This window comes from Glycine soja, chromosome 11, assembly GCF_004193775.1.
Source record: "Glycine soja cultivar W05 chromosome 11, ASM419377v2, whole genome shotgun sequence".
NCBI lineage: Eukaryota > Viridiplantae > Streptophyta > Magnoliopsida > Fabales > Fabaceae > Glycine > Glycine soja.
The window spans coordinates 21,278,755-21,302,064 of record NC_041012.1 but is presented as its reverse complement, the minus strand read 5'-3'; the positions used below and the strand labels follow the sequence as shown (position 1 = coordinate 21,302,064).

Genomic DNA, 23,310 nt, shown 5'->3' with positions numbered 1-23,310 from the left:
TAACCTGACACCTAACCTAATTATAATTGGATCATATGAAATGAATCCAACCAATCTGATGATCCAACTCAACTCAGTAAATATAGTTGGGTTGAATTAGGTTGATTTGAATGGATTCGTGAGTTGATGTTGATCCACTTATAACCTAAATTTTTGGCTTGAAAAAATCGAGCTAACTTGACTTGATTCGATGAGCCATGACAGACTCAAAATGTTGGCAAAAAAACTAATTTGACTTGATATTATTTATCATTTTATTTATTTATTTTTGGTAAAATTCATATAAATTTAACTTGAAAAAAATCAAATCAATTTGGCCTAGCCCTATGGACTAGACTAGGCTAATAAATCTACACTCATGAAATTTGGCTTGACTTAGATCACTTTTGTATCTTAGCCTAGACAACCCAATTTGACACCTCTATATATTATATTTAAAAATAATTTTTAATCAATAATGATAAATTCTAAATTTTGTAAAACATGAAATTCATTATGTACAAATGACGAGGTTCTATTGATATAGACACATTTTTTTTTTATTTTTTTTATAATTGATTAGAATTTTATGTGGGCTTGAATCTATTGAAAGGTCTACTAAAGATCATAAATTATTGAAGAAAAGGCAAAAGAAACATTTAGTTATTTTCATACGATAAAAAAAATAGAAAACTTATTCAAGATAAGTATATACGTACACATTTTCTTCTTATTTCATTATATTTAGAATGTGATATGATTTAAAAAAAAAACATATGATCTGGACAATTCTAATTTCATACTTGAATAAAAATCTGATAAATTTATTAGAGAAAGAGTTCCATTGGCATGATTCTAGTAAGAATTGAAACGTTGAATTGGCCATGCTATTAATTCTAAATTACTACTTTGAAGAATATTAATTCTTAGTTCGACCAAAGGAAATTGCAATCTTGAATGGTGCCTATTAGATGCATACCTGGACACAACACTGCCAAATGTTTCTAAACAGACCATCCATTTCGTCAAAGAAGGGCATAACATAATAGAAATCAGTACTCACACATTCACATATCTTGTACCACTTTCCATTTCCGTCATTTGCAAGGTAAACTCATCTAGTCTTGTTGCATGTGGAGTTTGGCTTCCTCGCTAGGAAGGAGAATCACTCTCTCCCATCATATGAAATAAAACATGAGGAGCCCAACCTACAGAAGAGAACAAAAATAAAAGTAAGAAACCAAAGATTGATGATGCCCAATTTAGATTAGCTTATACTACTCTGTAAAGCATTGTTTTTAAGACTTCTAAGGAAAGAATGTTAAATTCTTAAACATCTTATGGATATTTTAGGAATGTAATATTCTTATAAATTGATTTTAAATTATGGTAAAAGTTTATTTTTTTTATGTGCACAATGACAACAATAAAATTTGAATTTAGAATCTCATGCAAATTATTTAAACCTCTCACCACTTGGCCGATTGAGTTAGGTTTGATTTATTTTAGGTCTCTATAATTCACTTAATTTTTTCTTTACAGTTGTTAAGAAGATAATCCAAACTGATTGTAAGAGTTATATTTCACTTATTACCGAAAAATGAGTTTTTCTTCATTCATTTGGGCACCATCCAATAGATAACTGAAGGAAATATGAGCATTAAGGTAATAACACTACTGTAAGTATAAATGTGTTCATATTGCTTTGGTTGAACTAGCAGATTACTCATTTATCAGTGCCCACTTTCTAGTTTCTCCTGATGTAGCTCCATGTGGAGCTTGTAAGCCTTGGATCTTCTTCATCAATGGAGTCCTTTGCTTCTTGAAGTTCAATGGCAGCGAAATGGAAAAGGAATAAAGATGATTGGAGACGTCACTTTAAGGAGAAGATGAGTCAAGCATAAGCTCACCACCATAGGAAGCCATGAATAAGAGCTTGAAGGTAGGAGAAGATGAGTAGAGGGAGAAGGAGAGAAGGAGCACGAAATTTTGTGCCTCAAATGAGGTCTAAACTTTGAAATGTAATTTTCAAATGATCAAAGTTCAAAAAAATGCACACACATAACCTCTATTTATAGCCTAAGTGTCACATAAAATTAGAAGGAAATTTGAATTTCACTTGAATTTGTGGAGCCAAAATTTCACTAATTATGATTAGTAAATTTTAGCTATGGTTCAGCCCACTAATCCAAGATCAAGTCCAAGATTCTCCACTAAGTGTGCTTAGGAGTCATGAGGCATGTAAAGCATGAAAGACATGCACAAAGTGTGACTATATGATATGGTAATGGGGTGTAGCAAGTAAATGCTCACCTCCCCCTCTAAAATTTAATTGGATTGGACTTCTCCCAATTCAATTAAATTTATTTCTCAACACACACATTAAATATTCACTTAATTCATTTGAAATTACAAAACTACCCCTAATACAAAAACAAGTGTAGGTGCCCTAAAATACAAGGGCTGGAAAATCCTACATTTCTAGGGTATCCTACCTACATTATGGAGCCCTAAATACAAGACCCAAAAATAATTAAACCTTAATCTAATATGTACAAAGATAAGTGAGCTCATACTTAGCCCATGAGCCCAAAATCTACCATAAGGCTTATGAGAATCCTAGGGTCTTCTCTTGCATCTCTGGCCCAATCTTCTTGGAGTCTTCTATCCAATGCCCTTAGAAGGTAGGATTGTATCATTACAATGGAAAGATAATATGCAACACTACAATGAAGGTTAAAGATCTAAATGACACTACTTAGGTATCTAATACTCTAAACAACTTTTGTCCAACCAATTTCTTCATTGTTCTTAATTCCTATCATTCTTCATTGGAATGACGAAGTCCAAACATTAACATTCAGGGGTTTAATAAATGACTTCCATTTCAGGAATAAACAACATCCTAGGAACCACAGTGATGTAAGGTCTCAAAAGAAAAACACTTTTAATCCGTGAAATAAACACTATCATAATTTTCTAGGAAAACACTTAAGCAATGCAAGTGGCCTAAATAGAAATTCCTAAGATGAAATAATCAAGAATTTGTACCATGTGGAAGGGTAGGCAAGGAAAAGAGTAGCAAATAGCAGATTGAGGACACGGTAAGTCCTGAACCAACAAATCAAAGGTAGTTATCAGACATTATTTGCAAAAATAATATTCAAATTAAACCAATAATGTATTGCATTATGATAACAATTGTAATTAACTAGCAAGAAACATATAAGGCCTCCAACAAACACATCAGTCCAATGACGCCAGTAATCATCAACTCGAGTAATTCCCACAAGAGCAGCAATAAGTAAAGGAAGCAAGACTAGGCATAGTTTCCCAATATTGCCCCTACGATCAAACACTCTAACTTTCCCTGATAAGTACCATGAAAGGAAACCAAGGCCAGCAAAGGACCATGCATTTATTAATTACCAAATTAAAAAAAACACATACCACAATTGATAATTTTCATATTCAATGGTTAGACAACCTTTTAGACTGGGATTAGGACCGTCCTAACAATAAAGAGACTTAAAACAAATTTTAAAAGATATATTTTACTTTAAATATTGTTGGATATTTATATATCTGGGCTTTTTGTCAACATATGATGCTCTTTTTACTTTATAAATAATAATAACAATTTTAGTTTTTTGCTAATAGATCTAAAACGTACACTTTAGTTATTTTATCCTTAAGTCGAACTGATTGACTCAATCATGTCATTAACACCTAATTCTACAACTTACATGAAGTGTGCTCACTTGGAAAGCTTTTGTATCCTTCCTTTATAACTGCTTTAATCCCGGTACAAACAACATCACCATTGCCTTTATGAAACACCTGCATGAACCAATTCACATAACATATCTAAGCAATTAGTATTAGATAGAAAAGGCCAGAGACAAGAAAGTAAGAAGGATTGAATGAGGAGCTAAAGGGTCAATTTGGTTTGAGAGAACATCTCTTGGCTTTTATTTCTTGATTTCACAAATAATTACAAAATGAACAATGTTTAGGATATGTTGAAAGCAAAAAAAAATCTTATTGTCACTATTAAATTATAATAAATCTTTTTAAAGTCAAAAGAATGTGACATTACTTTATAACTATTCATAAAATATGAAATGAAAGCAAATAATGTTATGTCTAAAAGGCCTTAAAGGTTACAAAATACTAAGAATAAGAAGGAAAACACATAGGTATATTGTCAAGGAAACACCGTTGGAAGAAGTTTGGTCGCGGTCTACCGACAACATCTTTAATGGAATCTGTTATGACTCCAATGATTAAACTTGAAAACATGAGACCTAAGTTCCAAATTAAAGAATCCATTCCAATGAGATGATCCAAAAGCATAAAAGTCATAGTCATAAAAATAGTAACATAACATACTGAGAGAGCATAAGAGAATATATAATACCCAATGTTGCATGGTGTAAATCATAGACATCCCTTTTGGCAAGGTAAAATGCAACAAAGATAAACATGGGGATGAAAACAGAGATGATCTGTTACAAGAATGATCAAGAAGTTAAGTTCTTCATTCTTAATGCTATAAGGTGCAATTATGAGGTATATCTCCATGGATTATTGGCATGATGGAAGCAGGTACCTACAGGGACAACCCACATGGGTATGGTATCTTCTTTGAATGGAAACATAAGATCTTTCATCATGCCTTTTCCAACGTAGCAATGGAATGGTTCTATCATATTCAAGGCTTCGTCTATAGCAGCAAGAAGTAGAAGAATCAACCAATCATACATATGACTTAGTGCCAACTTGCTTCCTGGAAATTGAAAATCCATTTTTTTCCAAGTATGGCTACAAAAGAAAAAAGGCTCAATCACCTTTATAGTCATTTATTTTGGCTTAATAGCACTCGTGGTTTATTTGTAATGTTTAATATGTTCAAAAATCAAAATGACCATGCCAATGTAATGAATGGCTTGACACATTGTAGGGCAATAAACTGGAAATTGAAGGCTTTGTAGGAATATAAAATAGGACAAAACTTAAATATAATTCCTTAATGCTCCACTTGGTAGAAGTGAAAGAGGGTAAAAAATGAGTAAAATGAATAGTAAAATATTCCATGACACTGACACTTTTATTCTCTACTTTAATTCACAACTTTCATTTATTTTCTTTCCACTCTACTAAACAAACACTGAGTAATTTTAGTTTTGTTCTCCATTTACAAATGGATTTTAACTTTAGTAATATGTGTAATACAATTTTGTATTAAGGTTAGCATATGCTACTGAGATAAAACTCAAATTATAACTAGAGAACTGTTCGGCTTCTGGCAAGTGCACCAGATTGCACAAGTAGTATAAAACGGTAAGAACTGAGTATCGAACACTCGGGGAACTTGTGTTATTTGGTAGGCTATTTTAGCAAATAGGCGTCTAGTGTGCAAAAGTAAGTGTGAATATGAACAAGTGTATAAACTATCTGTGCAAAAAGAAAGAAAATCACGCGAGAGAAATGATGTGTAAAAACAAGTAGAGAACACGTTGGTCTTCCTAATAGGTGCCTGATGCTGAAAAGATAGTTTAGCCTAATCCTGATCAAGCATCGTCCGCAGATTCCTCTTGTAAGACTAAACTCAACTAGGACCGCATTAAGACACACATACTCAACTAACTTATCACACCCCGATTCCTCGTGAAAGCATGACAACTCAACCCTGCACTATCAAGGACCTTAGAGTTAGACCAGTTTCTACTGTTGAATGACCCTAACAAAGCATGCATCTACTTGATCAAGGTAAAGGCATACTGGAATGAAAAACAAATAGCACAGAGAACACACAAAACATTATTAAATAGATAGAAATATATTTACATCAGGTACCTACAGGGAAGATCCAACAGAGATTTAGCTTTCCATACCAGGAAGCCTTCTTAAGAACAAAGAGAAGAACAAGATGAAATATTGCAAAAATACAAGTGGTGAGGATGTCTCCTTCACCTCTAGGATATCACAATCACTCACAAACTCATCTCAAGCTCTCAAACCGGCTCCTGCTTCAAGCTCTGGTCTTTGCAGATCTTCACACAGCAAAATCTCTCAAAACTCTCTGGAACTTGGACCTTTCTCTCTCTAGAAACCCTGGACATGCAAAGCTATGAATCCTAGTTCAAACTCCCTTCACAAAATTTGATTTTAGGCTTAAATAGGTGGCCTTGTTCATGCTCATGCGCTTAGCGCACGCATGGGCCGGTTAGCACACGTTAGTGATTTTTGGCTAAGCGTGCCTTTCTCACTTAGCAGATGAACTGAAGTGGTGCGCTTAGAGAGATGAAGCGGTGCGCTTAGCGAACCTGTACAGCTCATCTTCTTCTGGATTCTTCCTCGTGCTTAGCCTAAGAGTGTTGTGCTTAGCGGACGCTTGCTAAGCCAGCAAATTGGCTTAGCGAGAAGGTGAAAACAACCTTTTCCAAAGCTTGTCTAATTAACCTGAAATTGAGAGAAAATGATTATTAAACACACAAAATGAAAATACTAAGTATTTATTACCTATACTTAACAGAAAATACTTATAACATTACAAAATAACCATAAATTGGGAGAGTTTGATACAATTTATACAAGTTTTATATACAAAAGTTTGTCATTTTCACCGACTAACAACTCCCCCAAATTTACAGTTTTGTTTGTCCTCAAGCAAAAAGAGAACTCACTTGTCCTTAAGTGACAATGACATGCAGTGACTAAGTACAAAGGTGTATGCTACAAAGTGACTGATTGCATGATAAGAGAATGGAGTAAAATGCCCTCATCACTTGTCTTTCACAAGGTATGCAGTTATCCAAAGAGAAGAATAAAATGTAACCTGAACAGATAGATGAAGTTAGGCATAAGACAGATATCAAGGAAAGTAGCTTAAACCACAGTCTCACGGCTACTGTTTCACTCAAGCACAAGTGTTTAAGCTACTCATTTATAACAACTAGCAAAAGGTCCAATCTTTGAATTTTGTCTCTTGCCATAAAGTCAGAAATGTATAAACAGAATCATAAGGACTTTCTCAGGTTTGTAGTGAGGCTTGGCTACAAAAATTCATTGGTTTTTCTAGGATTCAAAGGCTTAGATTCTAAGAGAGCATAGATCCTTGACTTATCCCAATGGTCTTGCATCATACAAGTAGCTTTCTCACTATCTTTTCCTCTCAAGTTGCTTTTGACCTTATTGTAACAGCACAATTTATTCTTTTTTTTTTTTTAACATACAACTTATTTGTTGTGTGTGCTGATGCTTAACCTTTTTCTTTTCATTCTAATTGACTTCCCTCCCCCAAATTTAGAGTAAATTTGTCTTGAACCATATGCTTTCTTAAAATCTAAACAAGGTATCAGGAGATAATTATTTAAGTTCAAGGTTCAAATTTTTGACAATATCATTTAGCTCAAAAAGGGAGCAAAGGATGCAGTTATCATTCAAGGTAAGTTGTTTGGTCAAAAGAGCTTGTGTATGTACAATCATGGCCTTCATCATGTCCTTATTTATACATTTCATTCTAAAATTCAGAGATTCATGCAAAGATTATCACTCACAGCTAGTTGTTCACTCACAGTTTAAGGTCACACTCTCGTCGGTTTTGGTTCAAGCTTTTCTTTCATAATCAATCTGTCTACTGACTAAAAATTCTAATTGCAAGTTCACATTCTTGTTCTTTCTTTGTCTAACATACACACTTGCTCAAACTCATGATAAGAAACACAAACTCCATCATAATCATGCACTCAATTTAAAATAAAAGCATACAACCATTTTCATAAGTCAATAAAAGTGCTTCACTGCTATATCATTAAAAACCAAGTTGAACTATTCAAAATGCTTCAGAATAAGCATACTAACTATTCATAAATAAAACTAACAAAAAGGAATTACTGTAATAAGACTATAATTAAAATAATAATAAACTAAATGGCACAAAAATATCATTAGGAATTTAAAAATCCTATGATCTATCTTGAGTATCTGGTGTCTGAACATCCTTCTCATCTATTAAGCGAAGCACAGGAGTAGTAGCTGGAGGAGAGGTGTTCGGAGATAGGACTGGTGTGGTATGATCCTCAGGAGTGGAGGGGTTTGCTGCCTGCTAAATTGAAGTTGTATCTGCCACTGGTTTTGAAGGCTCAGAAGTGGCCTCAAGAGATTTCTCAGAAGTGGCTGTAGCTTCTTATGTTTCAACTACCCTCTTCCTTCTGATCAAGGGCTCTGGAGTGGAAGTCTCGGATGACTCATCCTCCCTCTACTGTGGTACCTGAGCGGTGAGACCTTCGTCTTCCCTATGAAGGGTAGGCTGAGTCCCGGGCCAGGCTACCCATTCATTAAACTGTTCAACAGAAGGGATAGAGTCTGGAGGTGCTACCAACTGTAAACTTTGTAATAAAACAACCTGCCCCTGATGTATGCTTCGAAGCATGGCTTCAAGACATTAAAACTCTGTAGAAGATGGGGTAGAAGGAGTTGCTGAGGTACGTGCTGGAGGAGGAGTTGCAGATGTGGAAGGAGCCTCAGCTGGCCTTGCCCTCGCCCTCCTAGCCCCTCTAATAGTAACTGTCAGATCAGCAGGGTTCCAACAGTTCTTCCTGATATAGGCCAATGACCGGGCTCAAGTGTTTGAAGACTAGGCTATCAGAAGCAACCCCTCTGGACCTACATAGAGCTGTTATAAGAGCAAGGAACCCAAGTCTAGAGGAGTTAGACTGGGCCATAAATGTGATTTGGCCAGAGATGAGAGCTCCTACATTCATGTCCAGCTAAGAGACTAGGCCAAAGATTAACCTAGCTCTATCTAAAGTCAAATCCAAGGTGTGGGAAGTTAGAGCCAGGTTGGAGTATGAGAGAACACTCCAAACCTGAGTAAGAGTTGTCAGATCTTTCCTAAGGATCTTCCTAGGATGGCCTTTAGCATTTAGAACAAACCCTCGGCCGGGTATACACAAAGCAACCTCAATCTCTCTGATATCAGTGAGCATCCTGCAATATCTGGAGTAAGCGGGTAAGGATTCTCCCTCGACCAGTACCACAGGTGTCTCCAGGAAGGTGTTGAGGCTGTCTGCATCAATTTTTATCAAGTGGCCTCATATTCTAACTTGTTTTGGTGAAGGCCCCTCGGGACTGTAGAGATTGGCATAGAACTCCTTCACCAAGGCTAAGTTGATGTTGTTGTCAGCTAAATTGGTGAGGCGCTTATGAACTGAAGCGGTGCGCTTAGCGAACCTGTACAACTCATCTTCTTCTGGATTCTTCCTCGTGCTTAGCCCAAGAGTGTTGCGCTTAGTGAACGCTTGCTAGGCCAGCAGATTGGCTTAGCGAGAAGGTGAAAACAACATTTTCCAAAGCTTGCCTAATTAACCTAAAATTGAGAGAAAATGATTATTAAACACACAAAATGAAAATACTAAGTATTTATTACCTATACTTAACAGAAAATACTTATAACATTACAAAATAACCATAAATTGGGAGAGTTTGATACAATTTATACAAGTTTTATACACAAAAGTTAGTCGTTTTCACCGACTAACAAGAACTATACTAAAAAAACTAATTAATGGAACTGCACCTAAGTTGATATGTTCGCACAGGATCTTGAACTCTTGTTGAGTAAGGGTTCTCTAAAACTTATTCATGAAGATCATTACCATCATTGGCAACCTTTATTTTATAATTATGCAAAATATTTTATCAAATTTTAATTTGATCATTGTGTGCTAAGTTCATGCCTACTACACTTGAATAATATTCCTACGAAAGCAGTGTGCGAATAGCATTGCATCACGAAACATATTTTTCCTGTTCATTGGTAAGAAAAATATTTTTCTTCTTTTCTCTTTATCTAATTACAATTTTAAGAATCCAACTGTTAGTCTATTGTATAAATGCAGTATATACAAGCATGTTGCATTTTGCTCAAAGTTAAATGGAGAGTAACACATGACTAATTAAAATAAGAGGATAGCAAAGAAGAAACTTGTTAAACATAATTTGTACAATATACTTTTAAAATGTAATCATCTATATGATGAAGAAAATAAGCAAAAAAGGAATAATAATTTTTTTTAGAAGTCTAGTTGATTTAAACTTGTTTCACATAAACAACTAGGAAAACAGATATCAACTCCATAAAATGCCTAAAGAACATAAATAGACACAATTAGACATATAAAGAATTGGTTGAGACTTTAATGTTCTAAAGTTAATAAATGTAAAGAATTAAAATTCATTAAGGGGCATAACAAGGATATCCATTCCTCCTTTGGCAAAATCAAGTAAATATTATGTATGGTATATTGTTCACAAAATGTATGCCACACATATATGATCAAAGAAGACAATGACAACATTGAAACTGGAACCTAGAAATCGTTACATAGATATAAAAAAACTGAGACAGACCCTGGAGAGAAAAAATTAAAGGAATCTAATTTGAAATAGGGAAATATATGAACCTTTAGCTTTAAACACAAATGTTTGGAGAAAGTGATACAGAAAGGCAGGGACGTGCTTTCTTCAAATTGCACGCCCAATGCCCAACCTAAAAGCTATGAGAGAAACTTCAGATACATATCAGAGTTTGATGAATGATTTGAGGAAGAATTGCATCTTAGGATCTAGATTTAAGTGTTTTTTTTATTACTTATTAGTTATTAGTAATCTTTCTTAAAAAAAAAGTTATTAGTAATCTCAATTATATATTTATAACATTAAGAATTTTTTCTACTAACCAGTAAATCCTCCTTGACACGCTTAAAGAAACCAACTATTTATAATATGATAGTAGACTTAATTTAATGGTTATGCATTTATATTTTCTACTAATTATTTGATTAATTCTTCATAAAACCACTTCTAATTAGATTTTTATATACAATTTCAAGTTTTAAATATAGAAAATTATAACTATCACTATTAGAAAATATGTTTTTTACATCGGTTATCTAAATAATTGATGTTGATAATAAGAATTACACCCAAAACAATGTATTAATGTGGACAGTTAACATTGGTTTTTTGGAAAAATCGATGTTAATGTAACTTAACATCGGTTTTTTTTACAGAAAACCGATGTTAACGTATGTGTTAATGTTGATAGTTAACATTGGTTTTTTGGAAAAACCGATGTTAACGTAACTTAACATCGATTTTTTACATAAAACCGATGTTAATGTATGTGTTAATGTTGACAGTTAACATCAATTTTTTTGGGAAAAACCGATGTTAACGTAACTTAACATTAGTTTTTTTACATAAAACCGATGTTAACGTATGTGTTAATGTTGACAGTTAACATCGGTTTTTTGGAAAAACTGATGTTAACGTACATTAACATTGGTTTTTTTTTTACAGAAAATTGATGTTAATACCCAAAACGTTAACATCGATTATTTGTAGAAAATCGTACAAATAATCGATGTTGTTTTCAGGATTTTTTTTTAAATACTCTCTCTGTTTTTACAAAAAAAAATCAAAATTTAACCTGTAAATTTAAAATCAGGCCACACAACATATATGATTTGCATTCTGCTTTCAAATAGGTTTTAGTAGAAAATTAGCTAGTAAACAATTAATTGTAAAAAATCAATTAATAACTATGGATAACTATCAACAAAGGTTATTCAATGTTAAAATGAAACATCAATTATAAAAAATGTAATGCAAAGTACGATAAACTAATTAAGTAACATAAAGTTACATAGTTCCTTAACATCCTATGTTTGATTTCTAAATTTTAGATAATACTGTGTTGGTAGTACATAAACAAAGGGGCAGTGCATAAATTATGCCTAATGCGGATATGACTTGTTTATGTACTATGTCAGTAGTATATTGCTCTAATTCATATTGATTTATGTAGTCATTTGGACCAAGGGATCATTCAACATTAGGGTTTACTTGCTTATTATCCAGAATAGAATATATCTAATACATGATGTTTCTATTAATAATATAGCTTATCAGTCACACTAAAAGAATAGAACAACATTGCTAGTTACCTCAAACTTGAAGAGTGCAATTGATGAATGAACAACCCAGAAGAAAGCAAACCACCAAGGTAGAGGTAGAGGTACTCCCTACACCTTGCAACTAAATTTTCCGTAGAAAAGCAACCAAAAGCCAAAGAAGAGAAAATAAATATTAAAACTTGGCATCAACATAGAGATATACTTGCTTGAGAGGTAATTTGTTGAATTAAATGAATAGTACTGCCAGTAATTATAATGCCATCAACATACCTAAGGAGATATACAGAGCAAATTGACCAAACTGGGTTATTTATAGAATAACAAAACTTGAAACTTTTGGAAAAATCGGTGGTTGAATCTTAAATCCTATTTTTCACCTAGTTAGAGGTGTTTTATGGAAAAATCAATTAACCAAGTCCCCTTTGAGAATTTGCCTAGGGATTCCTCCTTCAATTTCGAGCGTTTTCACATATTATGAGCCTCAAACGGACATTCCTATCAAAAGTTACAGCCGTTTGAAGTTTACTTACCACAAACCCTAACTAAAGTAAGGTAGTCTGAAACATGGGGGTTAACTATGGAGTATGGGGGTGGTGAAAAACAGCCATATAGGGTTTAACTTAACAAAGCTCATTTCAAGAAATTGCAGAGAAGGAATTACCTGACTGAGAAACTATGGATTATGGGGGGGTTCCTGTTCCTAAAATGCTGAAAGTGCAGTGTTGGTGTTGGTGTTGAATGTTGAAGTCGAACTCCAACGGACCCCAACGATCACGAACCCCGACGACGGTCACGAACCCCGACGGCAGTCACGAACCCTAGCGACGATGATGGTGAGGAGGAGACGACAGTGACAGGTCTTCGCGGTGAGGGAGAAAAATGTTTTTGTTTCTGAGACTGAGCGCGTGGGGGAAAGAACCTATTGGGTTTTAATTTATCTATAATACAACATCAGTTTTATAAAGAAAACCGCTGTTAACCAGTTGATGTTAACATGGGTTTTTAAAAAATCGGTGTTAACTATATTATGTTAACATCGATTTTGTCAAAATCGATGTTAATTAACTCGACTTATTTACAAAAATTTCACTGTGCTTTTTTTAACATCGATTTTTTAAAAAAATCGATGTTAATCGTGCGATATTAAATCTATATTTTATAGTAGTGTATACTTTAGCTAAAGCAAATATAAAATTACAATTGCAAATAGTTAACGACTAACATAATTATATAATTATCAGTGATTGATATAAGTTCCCTCCTCAAATATGTGTTTATTTTTGGTAGTGAGTTTTGAATAATTTAATTATTTAAACAATAGAATAATTTTTTTTTTGAAATATACATATAATATGCTGCAACAAAATTATGAGTTTTGCATCTAGAATTAATTTTATTTATTAAGTTTTTTTTAGAAATTTAATTTTTATCAAAAATTAATTCTTATATCTAAAATTTGAATTTAAAAACAAAATTTTATTTACCTACATGATCATCTATCTACTACGCAAACTCATGTCATGTGCCACAAAGGTGAAAGTTAACATAAACATACAACCATTGTCGAATTGTCATATAGTTCAATCATAACATTAAGCCCCAAGATAATTGAACTAGAAGCTCATAACTCTTTAATTTTACATATTAATTAAAAGATGATGTCTATTTACCAGTTCTTTATAGAAAAATCAAGTTCAACATTTGACTATTGGATATTCAATTTGTTTTTGATTAAATTACTTTTTTTTCGTTTAATTTATTATTTATGTTTGATTTCTAATTATTTTCAGGTTTAATTTAGTCTTTTAATTTTTAAAATTGATTTTATTTGATCATTTCAATTAAATTAAGCTGATGGTGTTAGAAAATGTGTGCTTTATGACCGATTAAAATAACTTAATGATGATTTTAAATCGTTACAAAATATTTCTTAACACTGGTAATTTAATTTAGACGATAGGGTCAAATTGAATCTTTTTTAAAAATTAGGAGACTAATTTTTTTTTATAATAATTAGAAGATCAAACTAAACCAAAGGAAAAAAAATTAACTTAACATTTGTTTTTTTCCTTTCCTTTTTGGCCATTCATTGGTCAACCAAAAGTTAGACCACAAAAGGCAAAAAATAAGTAATATGAGAGGGCATAAAGTTTATTTATTTATTATTTATTTTGGTCAATAGTTTACAAATTAAAAAGCTAAAATCCTAAAGTCATTTATATTGGGCCTGAATCAGTGTTGCGCATCAGCATGCAATTTGCCCCCACACAAAAGGGTTAAAGACACAAAGCCAGAGAACATAGTAGTAAACTAATAAAAACAACAACAAAATCATGAGCAGCATATATGTTCCACTGTCCTGTACTTCAATAGCCATGGGCCTCACTGAGACCACACATTAAATGCACCCTTCGCCACTTTCACCCAGCACCTACTCTCACCAATCACCATTGACACCTACTTACAAGTTACAAGCCTCCAAAAATATTTTAAACTATACAAAAAAATGGAAAAAAATATTTGTTGAGACCCCAAATGATAGTTTACACCTAGAAAGTAAACAAAAATAGAAACATATAAATATAATAAATAATATGATAGAAAAAAGAAATAAAAAATTAAAAATATTGACAGGGTGATAAAACTTTGGAGTGTCCAAAAATTGGGACTAAAAAAAATACACATCCTAAAAATCAAAGCTTGAAACTTGAAAGTTGAAAACTTGAAACCCTCAAGTCCCAACCAAAGTTGCAACTGACACAGTAACCAAGATTGCATTTTTTTACCCCCTTCTTCCTTCTCCAGCATCATCAAACATCACAACACAAACCTCAAATGCCTACTACCACCACCACTTTTTCTTGCTTCCTCTTCACCTTCCTCATCACCACTTCCACCATGGCTTCTATGGTTGGAGCTGTGGGGGTGAACTGGGGCACCATGGCTTCTCACCCACTTCCACCCCACAAGGTGGTGAAGCTCTTGAAGTCCAACAGCATCAACAAAGTCAAGCTCTTTGATGCCAACTCTGATGTTCTTCAGGCCCTTTCTGGCTCCAACATTGCTGTTACTGTGGGTGTTCCCAACACTTTGCTCAGAAGCTTGAACTCTTCTAAGAAGGGTGCTGATAGCTGGGTCCATGATAATGTTACCCGCTACATGCCTAATGGGGGCACTGTTACTCGAATCGAGTGAGTCAGATTATAATTTCTTGGCTCTTTTTTTGCCCCTTTTTCTTTATAATCGAGTTTCACTATTCGTATTAATGTTTTATTTTTTCGATTTTTTTATTAGTAATTTAATTCTCAATACATGGTTGTTTTGCTTTGAATTTTTTTTTTATTTTTGTAATTTACTGATGATCATGGACATTGTAAAAGGTTTTTTTTTCCAATTATTTGTTTGTTATTCTGCTCTTTGATTAAACATCTTGAAGAGTGAAACAAGCATTAGTGTCTGCATGAGATTGGTTTTTATATTATAGAACAATCTCATTGGTATCAAGCTGCACGGTTTTCATATAATGATATAACCATAAGGGGATGAAAATAAATAACTATAGAATGATAGAATCTGTACTTGGACCATTGAGACTATATATCAAGAAGAAATAAGGATGATGTAAAATTTGTTGAACTTGATTCTTTTTGTTAAGTGTAAGTCTGTGTTTCTTTTCTTTATTAATCAGCTTCCTTGGTTCACTGCACATTTGCCCTTCACTTCCAGATATATTGCCACTTCTAGTAGAACTGTCTTGCTACTCCATATAAGGAAATAATAACAGGTGAAGAACTTATGATATGTTGCAAGCTACGGCTTTGTAAGTTTGCAGAAGTCAGTTCAGCAGTTAGTGACAATGTGACATACATAAAATGCTTCTTGTTTGATCTCGGATGGGCCCTCTTTAAGTTTGCTCTTTTAACTTTAAGAGTTAGTTTTTGTAAAACACTATTTTCTCAGTATTCCTTGCTAGGAGAATGAAAAGCTAGTCTGCAAACTTGTCTAAATGTTGGTTCTGTACCCTGAGAATGCTGATGCTGTAGATATCTAGTTCCATTTATGCCTTAATAATATGAGTGAGTTTTAATAAACTCCTCAACAAGTACTTGTAAGACAATAAAATAATATGAAAAGTTCTCACATAAGTTAAACTTATTTATGCACCTCAACTATTTTGTAAGTTCCCCCACAGAAGTTGACTTAAGACTCATTGTCCTCCAAGCTTTTGTTAAACATTTCTAAGGGTTGTGCTTTCCAATTGTCCTTCAAGATTTCGTGAAACAATTTTAAGGGCTGTGCTTTGTTACCAAAAACGCAATTCATGATCATATTCGATTATCTATGTTCTTTGCCTGTAGTTGTAGAACAAGCATATCTTCCCTTCCTTTTGTCACAATAATATCAGGGGAATATTTAAGAATGTAGAATAGAATCACGTAATAGAATGCTCCCTACTTGATAACCGAACCACTGCAATGGTTCAAAAGCAAGCCCCATTCTTGTTCTAGGGAACAATGTATATTAGGAAATTCATGTTTGGAATGACAATCTTGTCTCTTATCTTGCTTAGGACTTAATCAGCAAACAGAATTTGACAAGCTACTAAAGAAATTCATCTAGGAGGTATGCTCTGGCAGTATGGCTAGAATCATAGAACTGCACTGTTGAATCTCTCTCTCTCTGTTTTTAATTGAACTCCAAGTTGATATAAAATGAATTATTTATCTGTTTAGTATGGTTCCTTCTACATATGGTTCTAAATATAACTCTTGCAGATATGTTGCTGTTGGTGATGAGCCATTTCTTAAAAGCTATGGTGAACAATTTCATCCCTTCCTAATTGGAGCTGCTATGAACATTCAAGCAGCTCTAAAAAAAGCAAAATTGGACAGCAAAGTGAAAGTTGTAGTTCCATGCAGCTTTGACAGTTTTGAGTCAGGATTTAACCTGTCCTCGGGAGTAAATTTCAGGCCTGACCTCAACAAAACCATGATTGAGCTCCTTGCATTTCTTGATAAGCATGGATCACCTTTCTTTGTGACCATTTCTCCGTTCATAACCCACCTTCAAACCAAAAACATTTCGCTGGACTTCTCCCTCTTCAAAGAAACTGCACGCCCTCATAATCTTAGCCATAAAACATACAAAAACAGCTTTGACTTGAGCTATGATACAGTGGCTACTGTATTATCAACAGCGGGATATCCTAATATGGACATTGTCGTGGCGAAGATTGGTTGGCCAACAGATGGAGCTGCCAATGCAAGCTCATACCTTGCAGAAACCTTCATTAAAGGCCTTATAAACCACCTTCATAGTAACTTGGGGACACCACTTAAGCCACACAAGCCACCACTTGAAACATACATTTTGAGCCTTCTTGATGAGGACCAAAGGAGTATTACTTCTGGAAACTTTGAAAGGCATTGGGGTTTGTTCACTTTCGACGGCCAAGCAAAGTACCATGTGGATCTTGGCCAAGGTTCAAAGAGCCTCGTGAATGCTCAAAATGTGGAGTATCTGTCTTCTAAGTGGTGTGTTGTGAACAACAATAAGGACTTGTCAAATGCAACTGCCAGTGCTTTAGAGGCTTGTGCAAATGCTGATTGTACTGCATTGTCTCCTGGTGGATCTTGCTTTAACATCAGCTGGCCTAGTAACATATCATATGCTTTTAATAGTTACTATCAGCAGCATGACCAGAGAGCGGAAAGCTGTGACTTTGGAGGTCTAGGTTTGATCACTACTGTTGATCCATCCATGGATCGTTGCAGGTTTCCTATTGAGATTCGCGTCTCTCACGCAGAATTTCACAGGATGTGTAATTTCCTGCGGGTGATTTTACTTGTAACAACCCTCTTGGCATCTTTGACGGTTTGAGTTTGAGTTTGACATAGGTAACAATGAGGGGGGGGGGGGGGGGGGATCATATTTTTGCCTGCTGCAATTTTTTTGTAGATGTATATTGATGAATTGAAATGGTTAGCACTTTTTTTTTTCTTTTTTAATTTACTCATGCAGGTTAGATATGAAGGATGTCACTTCTCATTTTTACTCATCGCATAAATTTCTGATTAATCAATTGCATGTGGTTGATGTGAGATTACTATTTACGGAAATTGAGTGAAAGTATCATCATAAATATTCATGATTTATGCAATAAGGTACTGGGGTGTCCATGATGACTGGAATATGCATGAAGAGATACCATTTGCAGTGAATGCACACAATATAGAGGCAAGGGTATATGCCATAACAGCATATGCTTTTTTATTGACAAAAGTTGATACAAAAGAATGCTTTATTTTCTTTTGGTTACCTTAAGTGCACATAAGAGTTATATTCTCTTTCTAATACGATTTATTTCATATCCAAGGATTAATTAAGATTTGAATTCTAGACCACTTGACTAAAAGATACAAACCCTTATTACTTGTGGAAACTATTATTGATGTTTCGGAAGACTATAATTATCTTTATTGTTGATGCTCTTGATATGGAGGAATCCTGACATGAAGGAATTGTTTGTTCTATTTTTACTACACTATGTTAAGAAATCATTAGAAGAAAACTAGGAACAAAGTGTTCTAGCTTTAATAATGAAAGATTAAGTTAACCAGTGTGTTTAGGATAATAATGGATAAAAATGATTAAAACAAGTGTCCGTATTTACTCTATATAAAATATAAAAAGAACATTTAATATTTAATAAAGTGTTCTAAATGTTTTTTTTTCCTGAAGTGTTCTAAATGTTCATTGACTATTTTCTGTAAAAACAAAAGCAAACACAATACAAGTTTCATCTAATCCTATTCGCTATAAGATAATCTTTGAAATTTAGTATTTATTTACATTATCAAAACATTTGATGATTCTAATAAAAACTTGCTAGTTTTAATCCGTTTTGAAGGTTGATGTCAACATTTTAATTTTATAATTTGTTTACATTTAAGGTTTTATTATGTTTTATTCCAAGGACAATTAAGAAATCACTAAATAAAATAAAGTTATTAAAGATTGCCACAATGATGTATTGATAACATTAAATATCACAATAAAAGCTTTCATTTTTTGTACAATTTTAAATTTTCTTATTGAATCATATTATTTTTTTCTACTTGTTAGATGAAGAAAGTTTTTAGTATTTTTTTACAATGTTATTTAATTTAGCATTATTAATATTATATAATTAAAATTTGACACTTTTATAATAATCACTTTTAAAGTTATACATAAGAGTAAATTTTAATTTTAATTGGTTGAAAAAATTATTTTTATTATTTTTTATTGTATACAATCTTGGTTTAATTGTACTTTTTACCTTCAATTTTTCATTTTTAGTGAATTTTATCTCAATAAATTAATTTGACGGATTTTATCTCCAATTTTAAAAAAACTTTCTAATTTTATCCCTTATTATTTATCCATTGATAAATTCATAAGTTGGAGATAAAATTTGTATAAAAAAAGAGTTAAGAGTAAAATTCGCCTTAAAATAATAAAATGGGTATAAGATTTGTCAAAAAATAAAAAAATTGGAGACAAAAACTATAATTATGTTAAAAATAAATTAACGGAAGATAAAATATATAAATTTCTTAAAAATTAAGAGTAAAATATGTTAAATTAATTTGTTGGGATAAAATTCAATAAAAAAAACTTAAGGATAAAAAATAGAATTAAGCAAAGTTATTCGAGATATGTAACACCCTATGTTACGAGATATCAAGGAATTCTAAGAAGTCTGTTGATTAATTAGGATAGTGCATCACTGTAAATTCTTAATATTTGTTTTTAATTCTTAGAAATGAAAAAAAAAAACCTGTTACAACTTACAAGATAGAATATAGAAATTACATGAAGCTTCACTCGTGAAGGGACGTACTGAGCTAAAATTCTGACTAATTTGAATTGATTTGATTTGGAGTGTTGCTAGGTGCACCCAGCATTTTTGCTGGTGCACCCAGCAAAAATATAAAATGCCAAAATTGCCCCTATCAGCTTTCTTCCTTAAAATGCCAAATTTTTTTCTGGAACAACTTCTTATTCCATTTTCAAAGAGCTTTCTTCTCGTTTTCCACTTTTTCCTGCGGCATTGTCTTTGGTTTGTGGGGGTAGCAAGATTGAGTGCAGCGGTGAAGGTGAAGTTTCCGGCGTGAAACTTTGCGGTGGTCGGTGGCAGCAAACAAGGTACGCAGATGGCGTTTGTGCGTCGTGGATGTACGGATGGCTTCCGGATCAAGTTGATTCGTAAGCTTTTTACGGATCAAGTTGATCCGTAAGCTTGTTAATACTCTTCCGGATCAAGTTGATCCGTAAGAGGCTTCCGAATCAAGTTGATCCGGGAACTTCTTCTGGATCAAGTTGATCCGTAAGTTCCGGATCAACTTGATCCGTATATGTATTATTTTTTGTATTTGCTGTTTTTGCATTTTTGCATCTGTTTTTCCATTAATTTTCCTTTTTTATTTTAAATTACTAATTTTTTTGTATGGTCATTTTTTGTTTGATTTGGTTAGATGGATGAAGATGAGTGGATGTATGAAATAATGTCTGAACGAGCGGATATGGATTATGAAAATGCAGAATCATGTGGTGCGAATGAACCACATGTTGATTGTTCGGAAGCGTTCAAGACTTCTCAGGTTATAATGTTAATGCTTGTCACATATTTAATAAAATGAATATTGGTAGAAAACTTAAATTATGTGGTTTTTGTAGGTGTTTGAGTGCCGAGAGGATGTTTTGCGGTGGGCTCGATCCGTGGTTCATGAAAACGGATTTGTGGCGGTGATTTTAAGGTCGGACACAAACACAGGTAGTAGAGGAAGAAGTACGTTTGTGTTAATTGGTTGTGAAATGAGTGGCGAGTATAAGTGTACGAAAAAAGAATTTATCAGAAGAGACACTGAGACTAGGAAATGTGGGTGCCCCTTCAAGCTTCGTTGCAAGCCAGTGGCTGGAGGAGAAGGCTGGATGGTGAAGTTGATTTGTGGAGTGCATAATCATGAATTGGCCAAGTCATTAGTTGGACATCCATATGCAGGGCGATTGACTAAAGTTGAAAAGACACTTATTGCTGATATGACGAAGTCCATGGTGAAGCCAAGAAACATTCTGCTAACTCTGAAGGAACACAATGTCAATAGCTGTACGACTATTAAACAGATATACAATGCAAGAAGTGCATTTCGTTCTTCCATAAGAGGAAGCGATCTTGAAATGCAACATCTGATGAAGCTTCTTGAACGTGATCAATATATTTATTGGCACAGAATAAAGGATGAAGACGTGGTTCGTGATATCTTTTGGTGTCACCCTGATTCAGTGAAGTTAGTCAACGCATGCAATTTGGTGTTTTTGATAGACAACACCTACAAAACAAACCGGTATAGACTCTCATTGCTCGATTTTGTTGGGATGACACCGACTGGGATGACATTCTCTGCCGGTTTTGCATATGTGAAGGGTGAACGCGTTAATAATTTGGTATGGGCTTTACAACGCTTTCGAGGCCTTTTTTTAAAGCGTGATGCCCTCCCTGGAGTTATTGTCACTAACAGAGACCAAGCATTGATGAATGCAGTGAAAGATGTATTCCCTAAATGCACAAATTTGTTGTGCATCTTTCACATAAACAAGAATGTGAAGGCTAAATGTAAATCACTAATTGTGCAAAAAAATGCTTGGGATTATGTCATGGATTGCTGGGGATCTCTGACTGATTATCCTTCAGAACAACAGTTTGATGAATACCTGAAGAAGTTCGAAGTAGCTTGCGCACCTTCGCCAATATTTGTTGACTATGTCAAGGAAACATGGATAATACCACACAAGGAAAAATTTGTTTCCGCCTGGACTAATAAGGTGATGCACTTAGGAAACACAACAACAAACAGGTATGAAACTGTTCAACTATTTCTATTAACGTTGAAAAATTTATGGAATTGTATTATTGTATATGTTTATTTTTATTTGTGTATTTGAAATGTAGAGTTAAATCTGTTCACTCGTCTTTAAAAAGACTGTTACAAAATAACATTGGAGACTTATGTAGTGTGTGGGATGCCGTGAACAACATGATTACGTTGCAGCACACACAAATTAAAGCATCATTTGAAACAAGTACACATGTCGTTGGACATGTGTTCCAAAAAACCTTATACAGGAGGCTGTTTGGAATGGTTTCAAGGTATGCTTTAAATCAGATTGCTGCTGAATTTGAGCGTGTTCACTATGCTGGCAAGAATCCCTCAAGTTGTGGTTGTGTGGTGAGAACCACGCTTGGTCTTCCTTGTGCTTGTGAGCTATCCAAATATGTTGGTGGTTGCATCCCACTTGATTCAATTCATATGTTCTGGAGGAGACTCAGTTTTTCAGACCAAGGGTTATCTGAGCCCGAGGTGGGCATCAAGGACGTAATGAAAACAATATACCAAAAATTCGAAGAACTTGATGTTTGTGGCAAGTTTACTTTAAGAAGTAAACTTTGGGAAATTGCATACCCTGATCAGAATTCGATGTGTCCTCCTCCAGCAAAGGTTAACACAAAGTGGGCACCGAAGAAAACTACGAGTAGGAACCCAAGGTCAACAAAGCGCGATCCATCTTACTGGGAGTATGTAGATGCCTTTGAATCAAAACAAAATAGCAATTCGTCCGTGAGACGTACTGCATCATCCTCTGAGCAACCGATTCGAAGAACGATGATGCCCATGTTGGACCAGTTTCAGCCATTTATGCACGACTTCATTGATAAGATTGTTGATGTCAAAGGTGATGGTAACTGTGGATATCGGTCGGTTGCCGATTTATTAGGTATGGGTCAAGACTCTTGGTCGGTGGTCCGCAACCATCTGCTTAAAGAACTTGCCAATTTCTCAGAAGACTATGTCAAGCTCTTTGGTGGCACGGAGAGATTTGAGGAATTAAGGATGTCACTACTTGTTGATGGGTTAACCAAGGTATGTAATTTATGAATTTGATTTTTAAGACTTTAGTTTGAAATTAAGTTTGACGTGTATATTTGTTTTATTCAGGTGACAACGGATAAGTGGATGGATATAACGGACATGGGACATGTCATTGCATCAAGGTATAACGTAATCGTTGTATCATTGTCTAAACAACAAAACATGACATTCTTTCCCCTTAGAAGTCAACCGCTGACAAATTCTTCATTGCATCGTATAATTTGTATCGGTCATATGTATGACAATCATTTTGTTGAGGTACATTGTAGATATGAAGTGTTTTTTTATGATTATGCAATGACTTTTGTATGATTGAGTTAACATTTTTTTCGCATACACAACAGGTTTATTTAAAAGAACGTTGTCCCTTACCG

At 34.0% G+C, this 23,310-nt stretch overlaps 2 protein-coding genes and 1 pseudogene across 2 annotated transcripts; 2 read left to right on the top strand and 1 right to left on the bottom strand.

The window, feature by feature from the left end:
• Nucleotides 1-2,562: 2,562 nt before the first annotated feature.
• On the top strand, nucleotides 2,563-23,016 carry LOC114373056 (protein FAR1-RELATED SEQUENCE 6-like). The gene is made up of 5 exons (XM_028330603.1): nucleotides 2,563-2,663; nucleotides 8,068-8,077; nucleotides 20,685-21,557; nucleotides 22,172-22,781; nucleotides 23,003-23,016. Exons 1-5 carry the CDS (start codon nucleotides 2,563-2,565, stop codon nucleotides 23,014-23,016), a joined length of 1,608 nt encoding a protein of 535 aa, XP_028186404.1.
• On the bottom strand, nucleotides 3,017-4,787 carry LOC114376323 (annotated as a pseudogene).
• On the top strand, nucleotides 14,648-17,872 carry LOC114374823 (glucan endo-1,3-beta-glucosidase 9-like). Its single transcript, XM_028332521.1, has 2 exons — nucleotides 14,648-15,154; nucleotides 16,739-17,872. Exons 1-2 carry the CDS (start codon nucleotides 14,799-14,801, stop codon nucleotides 17,841-17,843), a joined length of 1,461 nt encoding a protein of 486 aa, XP_028188322.1. The 5' UTR covers nucleotides 14,648-14,798; the 3' UTR covers nucleotides 17,844-17,872.
• Nucleotides 23,017-23,310: the final 294 nt, after the last annotated feature.

What these genes read in the sequence shown, in the direction of transcription:
- LOC114374823 (XM_028332521.1), top strand. Translation starts at nt 14,799, where the DNA reads ATGCCTACTACCACCACCACTTTTTCTTGCTTCCTCTTCACCTTCCTC. An exon ending in GGCACTGTTACTCGAATCGA is followed by an intron (nt 15,155 to 16,738) that starts GTGAGTCAGATT and finishes TAACTCTTGCAG; the next exon opens with ATATGTTGCTGTTGGTGATG.
- LOC114373056 (XM_028330603.1), top strand. Translation starts at nt 2,563, where the DNA reads ATGAGCCCAAAATCTACCATAAGGCTTATGAGAATCCTAGGGTCTTCT. An exon ending in TGATGAATGCAGTGAAAGAT is followed by an intron (nt 21,558 to 22,171) that starts GTATTCCCTAAA and finishes GCTTTAAATCAG; the next exon opens with ATTGCTGCTGAATTTGAGCG.